The 22388-nt window shown below is 40.7% G+C and overlaps 1 protein-coding gene across 2 annotated transcripts; it reads right to left on the bottom strand.

The window, feature by feature from the left end:
• Positions 1 to 17215: 17215 nt before the first annotated feature.
• LOC110711758 (tubulin beta-6 chain) lies at positions 17216 to 20539 on the bottom strand. Of its 2 annotated transcripts, none has more exons than XM_021890176.1 (4): positions 20434 to 20539; positions 18909 to 19307; positions 18343 to 18612; positions 17216 to 18241 (listed from the first exon to the last, which is right to left on the bottom strand). In XM_021890176.1, exons 2-4 carry the CDS (start codon positions 19300 to 19302, stop codon positions 17568 to 17570), a joined length of 1338 nt encoding a protein of 445 aa, XP_021745868.1. In that variant the 5' UTR covers positions 19303 to 19307; positions 20434 to 20539; the 3' UTR covers positions 17216 to 17567. The 2 variants fall into 2 exon arrangements, with proteins under 2 accessions (XP_021745868.1, XP_021745869.1); XM_021890177.1 differs by having other exon boundaries at positions 18909 to 19318; positions 20434 to 20524.
• Between the last annotated feature and the right edge of the window lie 1849 nt (positions 20540 to 22388).

The following is a 22388-nucleotide window of genomic DNA, read 5'->3' on the forward strand; positions in this document are numbered from 1 at the left end:
GGCTCTTCAACCAGCTGATGTATTGCTTTATTCCTGAGATAGAGGCCTTGATGTATGTGTGTTGACTTGACGGGTCTTCTCCTTTGACACAATCTGGGTTGTCTGACTTCGTTCTTGGTCGTGTTGTGTCGGCTGCGGCTCAGCGGATGCGAGACAAGTATGGGGCGCGTTGTAGGGCTATTGGCTATAGTTTTCTTCCTTTCTCCTTTTTTTCATTGGGGGAATTATAGAAGGATGCTATTGCATTGCTGAATCGGGTTCAAGCGTTCGCTAGGAATCAGGATATTGGTGCTCGTGCAGCTGGTCACATCATCAACAGGATCGGGTTCGCTATATGTAGAGGGGTGGGGGCCCACATTATATCTCGGCTCCCCACTAATTTCTTGTAAATAATAATAGTAGTAGTAGTGAATACATAATACTTTTTTAATCAAACAACCAATCATATGAAAAAATATTAAATTCACACCAAAAAAATAAAATTCCCATTAAAATCGAAAATTAGATAAATATTTGTGGTCAAGAAATCGCAAATATATGGTCCAATAACAAAATAGGCCCATGATGTTTACAGTTTTAGCATTACACATTTGCAGTAAAGAGTCAAAAAGATGGTATACAAAGACCACTAGGAAAATATGTCAATCTACGTTGATTCTTTATCAATGTGGACCATTTTTATTTCTTGGTATTTCAACATTTTGTAATTTACCAACTTTTTTGGTGAAAGCAATGTAATTCAATTGTTGTGATCAAGCCTAGCTACTCATGAGTCACGACTAAACTTGGTCGGCATATATAGTTGATATATCATTTTCCTCTTCTTTCTTTTTTCTCCATTCTTGTTTTTACTTCTCCTTTTTAAGAAATTTTTTTTGAAAATACGTAAAATTTATTATTCTAAACAAAAATCTTCTTAACTATGTTGAATATAAGTAATTTCAAAGATTAAGATGATATATTATGGCATTTGACGTTCATGTTTAATTAGGATGTGCACCACTGATGACTTGCACCAAGGTGACATTAGTTTTGCAAATACCAATACGAACCAATAAATGTGTGGCGCATGCATTTTGTTTATGATGCAATGTTCAATGCTCTCAATTGTGCAATATTAGGATTTTGTATAATTTGAGAGATTCTTTTTATTTTATTTTATTTTTTTTTAATTATTTTAAAGAACAGAATTTGAAATAATCTTGTTTAGTCTCCAACTAGATTAAACATGTTAAATAATTATAATTTATAATGACAATAAATTTTACCAAAAAAATTGATACAAAATATTATGAAGACTCAGTATTATAAAGTATGAAATATATGTGAAAGAAATAATTAAACATGTAATACTTATAATGGGTAATATGATATTTAAGGAAGTTTATTTTAAATTTTGTACAAAGTAAAAGTCATAATTTAGATACAAACCTTATTTTTATGTAACTTTTTTTTTAGTAAATAATTTTAGAGGGAATTTTTTTTATATTATGTTGTCAAATGTCCTTCTAAGTTTGGCCTTTAGTATAATGTAAATAAATTGATCCTTGAAAGACCAAATTTCGGAGTTTCAGTTTGGCCTAGACATGCATGTAATCATTTTCCTTTGAAAGACCATAATACTTATTTCTTTATATCTTTTTTTTAGTGAATAGTAAACTTGGATATGTTTGATTTAATCAAATTTATTTGTTTATTGTCATTATCATACGTGAAATGCTTAAACATACAAATTTTTAATAGAAATGTAAACTTAAGAATTCGGTCCTTAATTCACCAAAATGACTGTTTGGGTCCAATTTACTACCATCGGGCCGGTCCACAAATGTTTTAATTACAAAGCCCAAAAGAAGGTTCAACTCTCCTAAAGTATGCCAAGTCAGTCAAAGGCCCGGTCAACATGGCAGACCCATTTGACCTCAAGGCCCAATTCATCATTGAACAAAGGTATAAAAGCCTTCAATTGTCTCTCTTTACATTCATCCAATTAAAGTCTCAAGCAATTAATTCTCTTGCATAGTTTTCTCTCTCTAACACTGTAATGAGCTTCAGCTCGAAATTGTCTAGTTGAGTGCTTCTTGCCCCCCTTAGAAATATGAGTTGTGATCTTCAGGTTTTTGAGGTGCTTGCTTCAACTTTTTTGGTACAGCCGAGGCTTTGCCTTGGCAAAATTTTTGTAATAACTCAGATTTTGAAGTTTCTGCTCTTTTTCTTTTCTCTTCTACTTTGTTTTTGAAGAATCTGAGTTCGTTGCTCAGAAGTCTTAGACTTCGAGAGCAATATTCTCCTGATCTTTAAAATTAATCCGAGGGAATGACTATCCAAAACGTTTGCCGCTGGGGGTGATATTTCGGATATAACTCCTCTAAAGCACAATGCCAGTGAACGGATTCATCTGAAGTACATTGCCGCTGGTGGGCGATACTTCGGGGGTGAAATCATGTTCCCAGAATTGATTTATCCGAAGTACAATGGCGCTGATGGGCGATACTTCGGTGGTGAAATATTGTTCCTATTTTTTTAGGCAATGCTTCGGATTCGTCCACGGCCTCTTTGCCCGAAGGAACTGATTCATCCAAAGTACAGTGCCCTGAAGTGGCTATACTTCGGTGGTGAAATCATTGTTCCCTGTTTGGCAGGTTTGACGGCAATTCAAAGTACAATGTCTCTGATGGGATATACTTCGGACAGTGCCGAAGGGAAACCTCTTTTTTCAAAAAAAGTAGAAGATAGAAAAATAAAAACTTGCTAAATTTATAGAAATGGTGGCTCAAAGGCCTTTCATTAAATAGAAAGATGCACTTACATAGATTGTTCTTCCCCGAAAGGCTTACACATGATATTTCTTAAGTACATCTGCGTTCTAGTGGTTTTTCTGCTCAGTTCCATCTAACTGCCAAAGTCGGTATGTTCCAGGCTGAAGTTCATCATAAATTTCATAGGGTCCCTCCCAAGTGGCTGAGAATTTCCCATGAATGCGGCCTTTTTGCACAGCTGTAGCATTCCGAAGGACAAAATCCCCAATTTTGAGAATTCTTGCATGGACTCTTCAGTTGTAAAATTTGCTAAATCTTTGCTTGTATGCATCCATTCTGTCTCGAGCTGAATCTTTAACCTCGTCCAGAAAATAGAGGGATTCTTTCATGAGTTGCTCGTTTTCTTCGGCCGAGAAGATATTTACCCGCAGACTTTCTGTGCCGATTTCCACTGGAAGAACGGCTTCGGATAAATACACCAGTTCAAAAGGTGAATGTCCTGCTGCCTCTTTTTCAGTCATCCGAAGTGATCAGAGGGTTCCTGGAAGTTCCTCTATTCACTTAGACTTTTGATCTTCAACTCTCTTCTTGAGAGCGTTGATAATCTGCTTATTTGCAGCTTCAGCTTGACCATTACTCTACGGATGACATACTGCAGAATATGCCAATTTGATGCCGAACTGATCAGTATACCGCCTTAGCGGCAAATAATCAAACTGCCTGCCATGATCAATGACAAAGACCTTCGGAATTCCAAAGCGAGTGATAATGTTGTGCCAGATGAATTTCCTGACACTTTGCTCTGTGATGTTCGAGGCTGCTTCGGCCTCGATCCATTTGCTGACATAGTCAATGCCGACTATCATCCATCTTTTCTGGTACGGAGCATCGGGAAATGGCCCAAAATATCCAGCCCCCATTGAGCAAATGGAAGCGGATTCAGGATCGGCTGAAGATCTCGTGCTGGCTGATGGATGACTGGTGCAAATTTTTGACATTTTTCGCATTTTCTGACCAGCTCCTTAGCGTCTAAGATCATAGTGGGCCAATAATACCTTGCCCTCAATGCCTTGTGGGCTAAAGCTCTCCCCCCGATGTGGTTTCCACAGATGCCGAGGTGGATCTCCCAAAGGATGTAGTTAGCATCTGTTGGTCCCACGCATTTTGGTAATGGGGCTGAGAAGGACTTTTTTAGTAGCTATCCTCTAAGGACGACGAACTTTGAGCTCATTCGTTTCAGTTTGGAGGCTAAGTTCCGATCTTCGGGAATTTCTCCCCGAAGCTTGTAAGCTAGGATGGGGTCCATCCAGATCGGTTCGTGTGTGACGCAGCAAACCTCAGGCGCTTCATCCACACTTCTTTCTCGGCGCACCTCCACATATACAGATCGGTTCAGCTCAGTTAAAGTTGAACTTGCAAGTTTGGAGAGTGCATTGGCTTGTGCATTCTGACCCCTTGGGATCAGCTCGACTTCAAGAGTTCTTAGCTTCGCAATAACTGTTTTGATCTTTGCGAGATAAGCTATCATTGAGGGATCTTTGGCCTCATATTCGCCTCGGATCTGATTTGCGACAAGCTGAGAGTCTGTCTTTAGATAGACATGCTCGACTTCCAATGATATGCACTGCTCTAAGCCCGCGATTGCTACTTCATATTCAACTTCATTGTTTGAAGCTTTGAATGATAATTTCAGTGCATACTCAAATGAATTGCCTTCGGGCGAGGTTATGACTACCCCTGCCCCCGAACCATTTACGGTGGAGGATCCATCCGTGAAAACAGTCCAAACTTTCTTTTCCTCATCCAGTGTCTCTTGGTAAGAACACTCGGCGAGGAAGTCCGCTAGGGCGATTGAGCCTTGATGGCTGTTCTTGGCTGGTAGCTATTGCTGAACTCAGTGAGCTCGAAGAGTCGAAGGCCCACTTTGCTAGCCTACCAGATTTTTCAACTTTACCGAGGAATTTTTCCAACGGTTGATCAGTTAAGACCACTATTTGATAACAATCAAAATAGGGCCTCAACTTCCGAGCGGCTACCACTACTGCATATGCAACTTTCTTGAGTAGGGGGTAACGAGTCTCTCATCCGTCAGAGTGTGACCGACGAAGTAGATTGGTTGCTGAACTTTTTCTTCTTCTTTAAGCAAAACTGCGCTTATAGTGGTCGGGCTAACTGGAACATATAAGTACAAAGTTTCTCCTTCGGCTGGGCGTGCCAGCGTCGAGAGTTGAGCCAGATTTTCACGGAGTTGCTTAAAGGCTTCTTTTTGTTCATCTTCCCAAATGAGCTCTTTGGTTTTTGGAAGTTTCAGCGTCTTGCAGAAGGGTAACCCTTTGTCCGAGGCTCTAGAAATGAACCTGGATAGGGCAGCCATTCTCCCGGTGAGACGCTGAACGCCCCTCTTTGTTCTCGGCTCGGGAAGGTCGAGCGCTGCTTGCACTATGGCGGGATTGGCATCAATCCCCCTTTTGCTGACCATGAAGCTGAGGAATTTGCCTGATTTCACGCCAAAGACACACTTCTTCGGATTCAGCTTAATTTGGTGTTTCCTTAGGGCGGTGAAGATCTCAGCCAGGTCCGCGACATGGTTTTTGTCCTCTTTACTTTTAACGATTGAATTGTCAACATAAACTTCCATGTCGCGGCCTTTTTGCTCAGCGAAAACCTGGTTAACTAGCCTTTGGTATGTTGCCCCCGCATTTTTCAATCCGAAGGGCATCATTTTGTAATTATACACCCCGACGCTCGTAACGAAGGTCGTTTTTGCTCGATCATCGGGGTGCATGAAGATCTGATGATACCCCGAGAATGCATCCATGAAACTAAGCAGGGAATGCCCACTTATCGAGTCGACTAGCTGATCGATCCTCGACAATGGATAAAATTCCTTCGGACATGCCCTATTTAGGTCCGTGAAGTCAACGCACATCCTCCAGGTGCCATTTTACTTCTGAACCATCACCACGTTGGCCATTCATTCCGGATACTGATAGGGTTTAATGAAACCTGCATTTAGGAGTTTTTTTTACTTCGGCTGCAATGTCTCAGTTCTTATTTGCGGAGTAATTCCGCTTCTTTTGCTTAACCGGTCGATAGGTGGGGTAGACATTAAGCTTGTGAGAGATGAGGTTCGGGTCAATCCCAGGCATGTCTGCTGCCGAGAAAGCGAATACATCTTGGTTGTCTCGAAAAAGTTGGATAAGCTCAACACGGATGCTCGGATGGAGTCCGAGCCCAATGTTGACACATTTTTCGAGGTCTCCCTCGGTCAACTCTATTGACTCAGTCTGCTGGTCCAGCTCCATTGCTTTGGCACTGGACTCTTCACAATCTAGCCTGCAGTTAATATCAGCAGGCTTCCCAGACTTCGTTTGGTGTTCTGAGTCTTTCGGCTCAGATGAGGAACCAGCTTTTTCTTTCCCCAAAGATTTATCTCGTGTTGGGGCGCCTTGGGCCAAAGAATTTAAGCTTTTAGGCTTCTTTGTGCATCGGTCCTTTTCTCTTTCTTCCTCATCATCCCTGTCGTCGCGACGACTTTTGGATGACTTGAGGTAGTTACATCTTCGAGCCTCCTTTTGGCCGCCCTGAATTCTTTTGGAGCGTCCCTCGTCCGAGACATATATCATCATCTGATGGTACGTCGAGACGACTCCTTGAATCTCGTGAATTATAGCTCTCCCCTATAATCAAGTAACCTTTTCGGACCATATCCTTGATATGATCCCTCAGCTGGATACAGTCCTCGGTGTGATGCCCAGGAGATTCATGGAATTCACACCATCAGTCCTTGTACTTCTGCTCGTCCTTCGTTATGCTGTAGATCTTAGCACGTGGAAGGGTGAGAGAAGTGTACGATTCATATCTACCCATGAATGGTGTTTTTTATTTCTTCGGCTCAGAAGCTGAGGACGATTCTGAGGCTTTCGGCTTCCCTTTCCTCTGGCCTTAGCCTTCGGACTACTGTCCTTTTTCCTTCCCAACCCCGGATTCGGACTGGGTGTAACACCCCCAAATCTCCCTCTACGGAATATGTAGAAAAAGTACGTATAAATACCGTAGAGATAGACTTGGGCGTGTTACCGCCGCGTGATAACGCAAGGCTTATACTTTAAAAATACTTATGCAGCGGAAATTCTTTATTCTTATTAAAAAAACTTTAAATAAAACTTGTTCATAATTTGTGACACAAAAACGACTCCAACTTTTCCTAAGCTAGGTGAAATTCCCGTGGACTCCCGTATGCATCAATCAACTTCCAAATGAAACATTCACTTGCTTACCATTAATGGTAAACAGGGAAAAGCCAAGACAAAAACACGTATTAGCAAATTATGCTAAGTAGATTACGTGTAAGATAAGTAAAACATAATTTAAATCGTTTAGGTTTAATTCATAAGAATTCCAATGCCATACTCAAGTAAGAGCTTTTCCAATTCAATTCTTTCAAGACAAGTTTAAAATTCAATCGATTACATTTCAAAATCAATTCCTCACTAAGTGTGCACACCCCCCAAGTGGTTTACTTTATGAACAAAGGTCAATCTTGAGGAAAGGCTAGGTAATGCAAAGTCCATAGCCTTCTCTAATCCATTCCCTAAGTGGGATTCATAACATATCGATTGATTTGCTTAAAAGCACCTTTTAAAATCCGTTACACTTGAATAACAATAAACTTGTAAATCGTTTTTAATCCAATCCTTTTTAATAATTTCAATCACGATTCAAATTCTCCTTTATTGTAAATCAAAATCATCAATTTCAATTCATCATACAACATAATTTTATAAAACATAATTTCATACGGAACGAAATATCATAATTTCATACGGAACATAAAGTATAATTTCATAAGGAACGTAATAAAATATGAATTCATACGGAACATAATAAATTATAATTTCATACGGAACATAATAAATTATAATTTCATACGGAATATAATGAATCATAATTTCATACGGAATATAGTTTCATACGGAACGTAATAAGATATAATTTTATACGGAACATAATAACTTATAGTTTCATAGTCAACTTTCGAAGGTAACAAACCACATAACGTACCTTGATCGTAACACGAGCGATTCACACGAGCGAACATAATAAATTATACTTTCATACGGAATATAATGATTAACGTACCTTAATCACGAACACCCTACACATTATTATAACCTTAATTAACATAAGGCTATCAAATAAGCACAACAACTTAACCAAACTACCCTATATGTGCATGAATTAATTGTAAAGTAACATTATATTTTAATAAAATAATTTTCTGTTTTTATAATTTAAATAATTTTCTGTTTTTATAATTTAAATAATAATTTTCTGTTTTTATACTATAATTTATGTAAAAAATAATACTTATGAAAATGATTAGAAATGTAAAACAAGATTAGAAGAAAGGAGGGATTGAAAGATGGTGGTGGAACCAAAGCAAGGGAGGAGCAAGGGTGGCCGGCAGAGGTGGCGGCTGCTGGTGGTCGCCGGCGGCAGCAGGTGGTTGCCGGTGATGGTGGTGGCCGGAAAATGGAGAGGAGAAAGAAGAGGAAAACCGTGAGGAAGAGAAAGAGAGGAAGAAGGAGATTTCTTGAGGTTTTTGGTGTGAGTCTTGGGGTGTTTGAAAGGGGTATTTATAGGTGTTTAGGTGATGGGTTTATAGCAATTTAGGGTTGTATAATTTATGGAAATTTTAAAGAATAGAAATTAGGGTTTTAAATGTATGGAAGGATATTAGATTTTATTTGATCATGAAATTTTGTTTAGTAGGTTTTGAGCTTGGAGTGCAAGTATAGAATAAGATCAAGAGATTTTAGATTTAAGAATAGAAATAAGGAATTTTAAAGGATTTTTATTTTTAATAAAATAAATTAAAACATTTAGAAAACTCATGAGTGGTCGAAAATATTGAGCTTAATATTGCTCAATAATTTCGGTCCCTCTATGTTAATTTATGGATTTTGTAAAATGATTTATTTGCCTAAAATTAATAATCCAATAAAATTTATTTGTGAAAATTAATAATTGAAGAATAAAAATCAGGTTTTTATTAAATAATTGGGGTGGCCGAAAATATTGACATATATTAATTAATTAAATCAGATTTTTATTGTATAAAATCCGAAAATTAATCTTTAAATATATATTTCATGAAAATAATTAATTTAGAAAGATATTAAAACAATTTAAATTTTTATTCTATGAAAATCGAAAATACAATTTAATTATCTATAATTTTGGTTTACCTATTTAATTTTGAGAAATCAAAAATACTATTTATAACATAAGTATAAAATAGTTTCATTTATTGGATTATCCAATTTAATTAGTTTTAATAAGACAAATGATTTAGGCGCCAAAATTTAAATATCATTTTGGCTCCAAGACTACAATACTCTTTAGAAAAATAATTAATTTAGAAAAGTACGTCAAAATACAAGACTAAAATACTCTTTAATTTAGAAAATACCTTTCAAAAATACGGGGTATTACACTGGGATTTGGTTTTGTTCCATTCTTTGGCTTGAATGTATTAATTCGAGGCATCCAGAGCTTCCTCCAAGGTTTGCGGTGGATGCATGACCATGAAGTCAAGGAACTTTCCAGCTTGCAGGCCATTTCGCAGTGCGAAAACAACTAGCCCTTGGTCCAAACTTGTGATTCTGGACGACTCGTTGCTGAAGTGAGTCAGATAGTCTCGGAGGCTCTCGTCCTCCCCTTGCTGCAGACTCATCAATTCTGCAGTTGTCTTCTCCCGGCAGTCGCCGTAGAAAACTTGCTCTTGAATCTGTTGGAAAGGTCTTTCCAACCGGTTATTGAGTCTTCCTTTACTCCCTTAGTGATCAATGCTTGTGCAACACCTTTAAGGGTGGTCGGGAAATATTTGCACCAGGTCGCTTCGGACCTAGGGTTCAGGTACTTGCCCCTCGTAGGAGGCAACGTGGTCCTTCGGGTCCGAAGTACCATCATAAGTTATGTATGCCGGGATTTTCACTGTTGGCACATGCTCTTCCAAAATCCAGCTTTGGAAGGGTGAGCTGGTGGGAACCATCACGGCCTTTCCCTTACGTCTAGCCGACGGGACCTCGCTCCTCCTTCTCAAAGAGGTTGAATTGGTTTTTGTCCTCGGCTAAGACGACTAGGGATAAGGCTCGGTTCCCTCGGGGTAGGTGAGGCGACTATGCACGCTCAACCTCTCTTGAGCCAAGACGTTCGTGAACATTTAGGCGAGCAGGCTCTTGCCGCGCGGAGGTGGTATTGCTGCTTTTGTAGCTCCAGGAGTCCCGAGTTTTGGATTTTTCGAAGAACTAAGGGTACTTTTTCCTCTCTCGTTCAGTCCTCCAAGTGTCTTCCTCCCTTTTATCCCCAAGCTCCTTGAAGGATGGAGCCCGTCCACTTTCCTCTTAGCTGGTAATCCTTCTCAAATTTCTCGGCGAAAGAGGCGAGTGGTCACGGGGTGGTGGAAAGTTTCCTCCTTGGGCCTTCATAAGGTCCATGAAGACCGCGATGACTAGTGCCACTTCCTTCGTAGAAGGCCCCGTTTGAAGAGTTGTTCTCGGTTGGGACCGAGAATGGAAACTTCGAGGGGGACTCTTTGCATTGGAATGACTCGACCGATATGAGCTGGTCGGCTGGCGAGTATGATGGGATGGTGACCTCTCTGGCGCTACCTTTTTCGGGGAAGAGGGAGCTTTCGAAGAAGAAGAAGAAGTTTCCGGTGATGGTGGAATAGGTGGATTCTTTCTCACCGTAATTGGACCTTTCCTCGAAGAGGAAGGGTCATTCTTCTTAGAACTCTTTCCACTCTTAGTCATTTTTTTTGCTAAGATTGGTTGATTTTTGGCTTGCTTTTGAATGTCTGTCCCCACAGACGGCTCCAGATTGTTTCGGGTGAAAACAATAGGACCTTCGTCTAGGCCCTTTTCTAGGGTTGAAGACTGATCTCGGTCCAAATTATGAATGGGCCGAGGGTTTCCTGCACAGCAAACATGCATAAACTAGCCTCGGGGGTTGTGCCAAGGAAGGCCCCTCCGATGTCGAAGTCAGTACAGTGTTAGAGAGAGAATGTTATGCAAGAGAATTAATTGCTTGAGGCTTTAATCAGATGAATGTAAAGAGAGACAATTGAAGGCTTTTATACCTTTGCTCAATGGATGAATTGGGCCTTGAGGTCAAATGGGCCTACCATGTTGACCGGGCCTTTAACTGACTTAGCATGCTTTAGGAGAGTTGAACCCTCTTTTGGGCTTTGTAATGAAAACATTTTTGGACCAGCCCAATGGTAGTAAATTGGACATAGGAAATTTTTGCAAAAAAGCAAGAAGACAAAGTAAGAAAAAGAGCAAGGCATAGGAAATGAAGGCAAAGCACTGCATTAATAGTGCAAAGACGCTCGGATCTCCAAGGCACATCAAAAAGTAAGAGTTTTAAAGTTAAACACAAAGAAATTCTACATCGGCAGCCGCCCACAAGCGGAAAACACAGCTGTCGAACTAGGTACAATACTTAAGACAAAGCAAAAATAAGAGTTTGTACAAGGTAAGCTGAAGCAAAAATCAAGGCAAAGCTAATGCGGTAGAGATAAAAAGTTAAGTGCAAGTTGATCCACGGGACTCTGAGGCGACTGACCGAATTCCTATGCTTCAACATCAGTAGGATCAGGCTGAGCAGCTGGGCCCTTGGAAGTCCTAGCACCCGCTGAAGAGGAAGCAGGTTGAGGCTCTTTCTTCTTGGCTTCTTCAGCTTCCCTCTCAGCTCGAGCCTCAGCTTCAGCCTGGCGAGCGAGAAAAGCAACCTTAACATCATGGGCTATGTGTAGATTCGAGTGGTAGGGATCCATCGACCACTCTTCAGCTGCATCCCAGTTAACGCTCGGATCAGCATGAAAAGCCAGGCGCCGAGCTACCTACAAGCCATTGTCAAAACCCTCGTCGTATTGATCTTAGGTATAGATTCTTACTTGCAACAACTTCTGGGCAGCCTCAACATCAGCCTGAGCCCTAGCAGCCCCTTCAGTCTACACCTCTAGCTGGCTCTGACCGCCATTCAGCTCAGCCTGGGCTTTAGAAAGTTCGGAATCTTTGCCTTCTAGTTTAAGCCTAGCCTTAGAAAGTTCTGCATCCTTAGCTTCCAGCTAACCCCTTAGTCGCTGAATCTCAGCCTCCAGTTCAAATTGCCTCTGCTTGGCTTGCCTCTGCTTGGCTTCAACCTCGGCCAGAGCAGCCCTCTCATTAAATTCCTCGGCCAGCTTCTGCCGAGCCTCAACTTCCTTCTGCATATTCTCCTCAATCCGAGCCTTGAAGCTAGGAATATCCACAGCCCCATACTCCTGGATCAGGGCCTGACCCTCGTCTATCCAGGGGAAGATGAACTGTTCCATTTCCCAACAGAAGTCGCGGAAGCTGGTAGCCATTGCGTCCATCTGAGCTCGGCATGCAGCGGATTCTTCTTCTGCTTACTGGTTCTTTACTTAAGCAAGCTAAGCTCAGCATTAAGCTTCTTCGGCGTTGCCTGCTTTAGCCTTCAACTTCTCGTTCATTTCCACGGTTATAAAGTGGTTATGAACAGCCTGCAGAAAGGTAGAGCAATGATCAGCCGAAATTAAAAAATTAAATAAATAAAAAATAAAAAAGAAGAATTCTAAGGATCAAGAGAATGTTGAGCATCGTACTCGCTGATTATTCAAGAAAAAGAAGAAAACTGAAATATAAATGAAGAAGGTAAAGTGCCGAAAGGTTTACCTGCATCAGCAGCCTCTGGTTTTCCATGAAGGGGTCTGGAACCCTGACAAATGGCTCGGAGGCCCCAACTGCAGCACCAATGGTCCAAACCCTGGCCCTCTCCAGCTCTGACATGTTAGTGAGGTCGCCGAAGTAATTTATTGCAGAGCTGCGTAGGAACACCATAATATCCCGAGCATGGGCAGGAACGTGCACTAGGGGGATAGATTTGAAACCCATTTCAGCGGACTGGAAAGTCCTGAAGGATCCAGCAGCAGAGGAAGAGGGTATATCAGTGTGCCTAGTCTCCTCAACCCTTTGTTCTTCTTCGGCATTCTCAGCACCAGAGTCCTGAAGGTCCTCAACTATAACCCTGTCCTCAGGGCGGACAAGCAAGGTCTCAGCCTCCTTCTGAACCTTGCCAGCAAAATCCTCGGCGAGGAGCTGCATCTGAAATGTCGACTGCTGGAACCTCTGGAGGAGTCTTTGTTTGAACTTCTTCCCCAGCATGAGCCTCGTCAAGAGGAGGAGTCTTCTCTTTAATCACCTTGGGCTGGTCCTCACCTAACCGAGGTCTCTAAGCAGCAGGCTGGGCAGTTTGAAACTGCCCAGGGTTGATGACGGCTCTTCTCCTCCTCTGACCAGCCATTTCTTCGTCAGAAGACTCGTCGTAAGAAGATATTTTCTCAGTTGGCTCTCTTCTGTCTTCTTCTTCTTTGTAAAACTGCGGCAGAAGAGACAAAGGGGCAAAGAGCAGTATGAGCATCATAAAAAAAATTAAAAAAAAAAAGAAAAAGACAAGACAAGTCTGGAAGTCTCACTAAAGGCTTCAGCAGCCGAGCGTCTTCGGAATCTTCTTTTTCTCCAGCTTCTTCTACTCTCGGCTTAGGAGCTGAAGTAGAAGGCCCAGCTCCACTTCTGAAGACCTCAGCGGCGATAGTTGCAACTGCCTACTCATCAGCGGAAAGGAGGAAGAAGGGGTCGATCTTCACAAACCAAGGCCTATGCGCCCGATACTCAACAGCGTTAACCACTTGAAGCCTCTCCTGGTGTAGAGAAAGGGCTCGATCTTTAGAATCAGTGATTTTGGGGGTGTTGGTGATCGGGTTCATCTCTTGACTGATCCCGAGCACTTTGTAATCAACACCCGAGTTCTCTTCGTACAGCTCTAGAAAAATAAAGAACAACGGTTAGCTTGGCCGAGAGAAATAAGCATCAGAAAGCATAAAATAACGAAAAATAATAAAGTTTTCGGCCCTAGCCGAGTCCCTTATTGCCTTGGTACTTTCGGCTGAGGCTAACAACAGCAAGTATCTTCTCCTGGAAGATATAGTGGCAGCAAGGCAGCCAGATGGTAGGCACATTTGCCATTCGGCCTGTGGCCCCAGGCATGTGGCTCCTGTCGAAGAGCTCTATCTGTTTAAGATCGGCATCAGAAAACTCATCAGACCCGATGCTGAACATCTTAGGATCGAGCATCCTTAAGTATCGGGGGCCATTGAAGAAATTTGGATGATCCTCGTCTGACGACGCCCGAACCCAGATCCATTGGCCTCTCCAGTCCTTATCCAAAGTATCATTCGGATAAGTAGAAAGGAACCCTCTTTCGTCTTCGATTTGCCACCAACCAGGGCCGTGCCATTTATTGGATTGCGTATTCGGCATTAGCTTGTGCATGCAGCGGAAGCAGTGCACAGTCGCCTCAAGCCCGTAAAACAGGCAGACCGAAAGATAGGTCATTATTCTTCGAATACTGACGGGGATCAGCTGAGACAGTGAGATATTGTACCCATTCAGCACCTTGATTACAAAGGAATGGACAGGAAACCGAAGCTCGTACTGTAGCTGCCGAGTGTAAACCCTAATATATCCAGATGGGGGGCGATGAATTCTGTCCTCGATAGTAGGCATTCGGCACCAGTACCCATCCTCCTCCATTATGCCGTAGAATATTTCAAGTTGTTCGGCGAAGCGATATGTGGCGTTATTTTCGACCCACCATGAATAAGGTGCAGCCACCATGATGCCCTCATCCTTGTTCACATCAGTCCACCCCTTTCCTCGAAAGTCAACGGCCTAAATGCTAAGGCTGCGCCTTGGCCAGAGGTGCTAGCGCCCTCCGAGACCCTGGGGGGAATACAGGAGATCGGCACCGCCCTGATTGCGACCCCACTCGGGGTAGCAGCAGCTCCAGCCCTGACATTAGGGTTCTGGCCGCTGAGAAGCGGCATCATTGCCAAAGGACGATTTCGCCGAGGAATCAATTGCGGCGTCTCCTCCTCTTCCTCAATAATTGGGTTCAGCCTCCATTGGTCCTTTTCCTCGGTCATCGGCCATTTTTGAACAGTGGAAGTGCAAGAAAACTGAAAAAAGGGGGGGTACTTGATAAGGCAAAGAAAACCGAAGAAACTTTGAAGAAAATTACCTTTGCCGAATGCGGAATTTGCCGATCTTTGAGTTCGGGGTAACAAATTCTATCTTAAAGCTTCGGATTGCTGAGTATAAGCGGAAAAAGGAAATCGGGTTAGTAGGAAAGACTAGCGAGAAGCAAGTATGAATGCGCGAAAGGAAATGAAGAAAAATGTGGGACGAGTGACTTAAATACCTTCCAGAAACGAGAATTTTGGGAGTCCGTGCCACTAAAATCCCCACTAATCGCACTTCAATGTTCAGCTATCCATATTCCCCTCACATCCACTAATCCATTCAACTTCCCATTACTTCAAAAAATAACCGTTATTGCCTCAATAACCACCAAATTTAAAAAGTAGATCAAACTATTTACTTCCCTCATTTGGCAAGTCAAAACCCGACCCGTCATGCTTCCGAATCGGGTTTGGGGGGCAAGTTGTTTGGGTCCAATTTACTACCATTGGGCCGGTCCACAAATGTTTTAATTACAATGCCCAAAAGAAGGTTCAACTCTCCTAAAGCATGCTAAGTCAGTCAAAGGCCCGGTCAACATGGCAGACCCATTTGACCTCAAGGCCCAATTCATCCATTGAGCAAAGGTATAAAAGCCTTCAATTGTCTCTCTTTACATTCATCCAATTAAAACCTCAAGCAATTAATTCTCTTGCATAGCTTTGTCTCTCTAACACTGTACTGACTTCAGCATCGGAGGGGTCTTCCTCAGCACAACCCCCGAGGCCAGTTTACGTGTGTTTGCTGTGCAGGAAATCCTCGGCCCAGTCATAACTTGGACTGAGATCAGTTTTCAACCCTAGAAAAGGGCCTAGCCGAAGGTCCTATTGTTTTCACCCGAACAATGACGATTTTGATCTTCTAGTTCAATTAGATTTTGGAGCAATGCACAACCCTATGTAATACCTAGTATAAAAATTTAAAGAGTTAAGTCAAAATGTCTATGTATGAGACCTTACTAAAAACTCAAAAGCATGTTAAATTGTAAGGGAACTTGTAATGTGTACCCACTACCTCTAAACAAGGTTTTTCGATTGGTTGGTTGGTGTATAAAGATTAAGCCAGATGCGCTACTAATTTGATAAAACAAAATAATCATGAATTGCAATTTATCTTCCATTTTAATGTGCCATTCTTTACTTTAAACTCTATTGGTCTCTAAAAAAAGTTCTCTTCTTCTATCCATGACTCACTAAAACATAATCGAGTTCTTTTGGCATCGCTGTGGTTTTCTGTTTTTTGGTTTTGGGTTTTTTGTTTTTTAAAATCATATGATATATATCATATAATGAATCAAAAATTAGTTAAACTTATTAAAATCATAATAATTTTGAAAACTGACAACAAAGAAGTGAAAACACTTTTTTCTTGTTTCCCATTTTTTGTTTTTTGTTTTCAAAAACACTAAAAATTAAAAACAAAAAAGATATCAAACAAGCCATGTCAATTAATATTACATATGACATATTATACCCAAGAGTCCAAGACATAAAATCGGATCTCGTTCCATTGTTTACATCACCGGACAAAGATAATCTTCACACTAGTATACTACCATAGTGGCATAGTCCACTATCAATAGGTCATCCAAAAATACTTTGGCCATTGAAAAAGTCAGGTCGCCTACTTGCTGATGGCCCAAAATGAGTGTTTAAATAAATATGATTCCCCTATGTACTGGGCCATTGACCTACTTGTGAAGGCCGAAACATTAGGCCTACATAAAGTCACCAATGTTCAATCCCAAAATCCCTAGATAAATTAAATTACGAATATTCCTCTCATTTTCTTTTGTTCTTCCGGTTTTGCCATGGCACGTGAGTCAATACGTTTTTTTACTCACTTTAATAATAATGATACAATTTGACAAATTTCCACTATTCATATGCACATTTTGACTATAGCTTTTGTGTAAAGATTTAAATGTAAATTCGTACATTTTTTTTAATTAAGAAGAGAAGATACACAGTTCTAACGATCCCCTATCTCAAAGACCACTAGAATACATAATTCCTTTGCTGTGTGCTTAGATGTTACTAGTACATTTCGTTCAATGATTGAATTTTATACGAGCACTAGTTACATATTCTACTTGAACTCTTTTTATTTAGAATCGTATCAAATTTTCCTTTATGGCATAACATCATATTAATGAGTAAAGATAGAAATGATTTAAATTACATATTGACACTTGAAGATAAGCGTTAGTTAATAAAAACTAAGGAAGTGAACTTTATGGTTTTTGTTGTAATTGCAATGATAAAAATGGAGTGGAAGTGCCAACAACTAAATGGATGCCACTCGTTTAGAGCTAAAACATTAACCACTCATCATTATTATTAGATCTTGACTCAAATTCACGCAAATATTAACTAAACAAAAAGAGAAGGAATGCAAAATTACAATCCAAAATATGACAACCAATTGGTTGTATAGAGCAGATAAAATCCCATAAAGTAAATTGGGCATATCAACATCAAACCATGATTAATATCAAATGACTACATACCAGAAATCTTAATGCTAGAAGATATAACATGACGAAATACTATGCACCAGGCCCACCCCCAATCTCTCTACCACTCTCCCCTCATTATACACACAAATCATCCACGGGTAAACACATCGACATTTATGACGAATTTAATTAAGCTCTTCTTCCTCACATGTGATCTACTTCATCCTCTTCATCCTCGTACTCTTCCTCATCGGCGGTAGCATCCTGGTATTGCTGGTATTCAGAGACGAGATCGTTCATGTTGCTCTCTGCCTCGGTGAATTCCATCTCGTCCATACCTTCTCCGGTGTACCAATGCAAGAAAGCCTTCCTCCTGAACATAGCTGTGAACTGCTCGCTTACTCTCCTGAACATCTCTTGAATAGAGGTTGAGTTCCCGATGAAAGTTGAGGCCATGCTTAAACCACGAGGTGGGATGTCACAAACACTGGACTTCACATTGTTAGGGATCCACTCAACAAAGTAAGATGAGTTCTTGTTCTGAACATTGATCATCTGTTCATCCACTTCCTTAGTGGACATCTTGCCACGGAACATGGCTGAGGCAGTGAGGTATCGCCCGTGCCTGGGATCAGCAGCACACATCATGTTCTTGGAATCCCACATTTGCTGGGTGAGCTCAGGGACAGTAAGGGCACGGTACTGCTGGGAGCCACGTGAGGTCAAGGGGGCAAACCCAACCATGAAGAAATGGAGACGGGGGAAGGGAATCAAGTTCACAGCAAGTTTGCGAAGATCAGAGTTCAATTGACCAGGGAAACGAAGACAGCAAGTGACACCACTCATGGTGGCTGAAATCAAGTGATTAAGATCACCAACTGCATCCAAATAACAAGAATTGATTAGAGAGCAATCCAAAACCAACAGTAGCATAGGAAAATAAAAATAAAAATTCAATGTGCGACATTATTATACTCACAGCTGGGTGTAGTGAGCTTGAGAGTTCTGAAGCAAATATCGTAAAGTGCTTCATTGTCCAACACCATACACTCATCTGCGTTCTCAACAAGTTGGTGAACAGAGAGAGTGGCATTGTATGGCTCAACCACTGTGTCTGAAACCTTTGGTGATGGGAAAACAGAGAAGGTGAGCATCATCCTGTCAGGGTACTCCTCCCTAATCTTTGAGATCAACAAGGTACCCATACCAGAACCTGTTCCTCCACCCAAAGAGTGGCACACCTGAAATCCTGCATTAGAAGAAAATTTAGCCTCAAATCACAACCTTAGAGCATAAAACAGCGGTGAAATGAACTTTTAATCAGCTTGTAGGCCTTGTACTACACAATATGTATATATCAACCAAAGACTGGGGAGCCCCTTTTCGAAGTAAAATAAGGATGAATTTCTCTTCATATTTCATAAGCCATAAGATTCAAGTGAAAACAAACCAATCTAGTTAAACCATTCTATGCTATTCAAGCACAAAAATGCTTAAAATATGAAAGTCCTAACCAAATACAGCAAAGTAAAGAGAGGTTTATACCTTGAAGGCAGTCACAGTTCTCAGCTTCCTTTCTCACTACATCAAGAACAGAGTCAATAAGCTCAGCACCCTCGGTGTAATGACCCTTAGCCCAGTTGTTACCAGCACCAGATTGCCCAAAGACAAAGTTGTCGGGGCGGAAGATTTGGCCATATGGACCAGTCCTAACAGCATCCATGGTACCAGGCTCAAGATCCATCAACACGGCACGGGGAACAAATCTTCCACATGAAGCTTCATTGTAGTAGACATTGACGCGCTCCAATTGCAGATCAGATGTACCAACATACCTTCCAGTGGGGTCAATGCCATGCTCATCACACACTACTTCCCAAAATTTAGACCCAATCTGGTTACCACATTGACCACCCTGAATGTGAAGGATTTCTCTCATTTTTCCTAAATTAAAACTTGGATCATTAAAACTTGGATTAGTTAAATTTCCGACCATCCTGAAAGCAAATTAATGTAAGCCCATACTAATCACAATAGTAAGCAATTATAATACAATAAACTAATCAAAATAGATCAATCGAGTCTCTTCAACCACTACATAGCTATGCTAAGCAATCTACTGATGATAACACTAGCACAGATATCAACTTAGGTAAGTCAAAATAGCATATGATCCAGTGATCATAGCATCACACCGACACAAACTATACAGACACTTACAAACAATGCTCAGATTGCTCACTAAAACTTAAGCTAACATCTCAGTCAGCATCATATAATAACAGTTCGAACATACGATTTTCATATCATAAAGAAACCAACTCAATCCATGGATCTAGATGAACATAAATATGCAAATTTCTAATTGAAATTACAAACTCGTCGGGTTTAATTATACGAAGCCATATATCATCAAATCACACAGCTTCAACAATAAGCAAAACACCAAAATCTACAATTCTACGCTAATTGCTAGTTCGACGCCTGAACTCCTCATATTAACCACATTAGTTCAGTTCAACAATATCAATATGATGAATTCACAAAAACTAACCTAGCAACACAGTTTTCAGAATTCGGAACACCATCACAACACAATTTCTGCTAAAATTATTTGGATCGTATAAAATCATACACTACTAATCAACCAGATCTATGCTACAAATTAAACAACAGTCATTATTCAACATTTTAAGCAAAATGAACTCAAATCAGAGAACTAAACCCTAAATTTCGAGCAAAACCAGAAATTAAAACTTCAAATCAAAAAACATCACAAAATGTAACGAAATGATAATCAAGCTCAAAAATCAAAACCACAATAAAACAAAATTGACATCCAGACAAAACATTAAAAACTAATTGAAAGCAGATTAATGAACAAGATCAAAATGATACTTCAAAATTCATCGACAAATCCATCATTCAAAACCGCAACAACAAAATCAAAAAATTCAGAAACAAAACAAAGATCTCATCAAATTCGAAGCAGATTCAGAAACTAAACCACAAATTCAACAAAGTTCACCAAATATCATGAAACAAACAAGTGAATAATGTAGATTGATACCTGTAGTTGAATATGAAACTGAAGAGCCCGAGGAGAGAGAGAGTGAATAAGTGAGGACTGAGGAGAGAGAAAGAGAAATGGGTGAGAAAAAGAAAAATCCAACTCCCATCTAATGGCTTATAAATGAAAGAAGATTAGATCGGACGGCTGAGATTATTTCCCTCCTTTTTAATCAATCACCGATCGGATGCCGTTGGATGTAAATAAATGGACGGTTGAGATGGAGTTTTAGGTTGCTTGTTATTTTCAGTATAATTTTGAAATTTTTTGGGTTAGAATTTAAAATTTTGAAGGGACGAATATACCTTGAAGAGTACTGCTATTTCGGGAGGTTGATTAGGGGTATATTCGTAAATTAAGGTGGTTTACCGTCGGTTACTTGGAGGTGTTTCCCACGCTCTCATGGTGTCATTTAAGAATTCTTTAGTCAAGCTGCTTACCATTAATAATAGGTCTGTAGGAGTTTTCACAAAATATTAAATTCATTCTACCAAAAAAAAATAAATAAATAAATCATTACCAATAATTTAATTTAGTACTCCACTTTGATCTTCATATGGAGTACGGAGTATAAATTAAAAACAATTTACACTTTAATCGTATTTGCAACGGATTTTTCATCGTATACCATTGAGTTAATGGATAATTCACTATATACTATATGAAATTTTCTAATACACCATGTACCACTCAGTTAATGTACACTAACACAAAATGCCTTTTTTGGTAATTGTCGTTAGTCTGTCGTTAACACCGTTAGTAATTAAGGTTAATTGTGCCACGTGGCTGTCACTTATTGGCTCTTATTAGTATTAACTAACTTTAAAATAAAATAAAAAACACCACCAACGCCCCTAGCCCAGCCCCGACCCCCACCCTCAGCTGGTCGGCGCCTGGTCCACTTCCCGGCTGGTCGGCGACCATCCCCCTCCCCCGTCAACGTCAAACCCGATCCCAGCCACCACCTTAGCCAAATTCCCCAACCACCACCTTAGCCCAATTCCCCACTCCTAGCCTAAAACCCAGCCACCACCCCGAAATCCCTTCGTCGGCAGCCCCTCTTCCCCTTCCCCTCCCTTTTCCCAATTCATACAAAATTGCATCAAAAGTTTAATAAAACTGCATTTATCAAGCATACATAACAACACCAACACCACAATTCATCAAAATTAAAGTTTCGGCGCTTCAATTTGCCGATTAATTCAACAAAAATGCGCTAATCAAGCAAGAATTCAAGCACTGACAAAACAATTTTTCATGAATCTGAGAAACTTAAGGTAATTAACAAAGAGTGTCGCAAATTTGCAATTGAAAAGATTGTAAGCAAGGGGTGCAGTGGTGAGGACTTCAGCCGATTTCAAGGGTTTCGTGGGTAGGGGATGGCCGGAAAGGGACGGGATAGGGGTTACTGCCATGTATTGTTGTCTATGCTCTCAAGAGCTGCAGCAAACTCGGGGAAGAAAAATCAGGAACCGAGGTGGCCTGACCGTGTTCAACACTTCTTGATTTGCTGCGAAAACAGGCTGATTGTTTGTTGGGTTGAAAGCTGGATTTGGGGGAATTTCTAGGCAGCAACAGGGCGTAAGTTCAGAGGCTTGGCTTGGGAGTTTTCTGGGCAGTGAGCCAGAAGAAAACCAGCAGCAGCCGTGAAGAAGCAGAAGGCAGCAGCCACCGAAGAAGAGGTGAATCAGTAGCCAGGCACGACGGTTCAGGGGAAGGTAAGGAGCGCCGGCGGGGTTCCTGGTCGAAAACCTGTTGGCGAGGGGGTTCTGGTCTTCTGTGCTGGCGGGGGGTGTCATTGGTGGTGGGTGGTTTTTTTTTATTTTTAATTTTTTGATAATTAATTAAATAATTATTTTTAAATTAAATAATTTAGAAGGGAACCAATTACAAGCTACCACGTGTCACAATTAACGTTAATGACTAACTAAGTTAACGGAAATGGCATGTTGTGA

This window comes from Chenopodium quinoa, unplaced genomic scaffold (assembly GCF_001683475.1).
Source record: "Chenopodium quinoa cultivar QQ74 unplaced genomic scaffold, ASM168347v1, whole genome shotgun sequence".
In the NCBI taxonomy this organism is placed as follows: domain Eukaryota; kingdom Viridiplantae; phylum Streptophyta; class Magnoliopsida; order Caryophyllales; family Amaranthaceae; genus Chenopodium; species Chenopodium quinoa.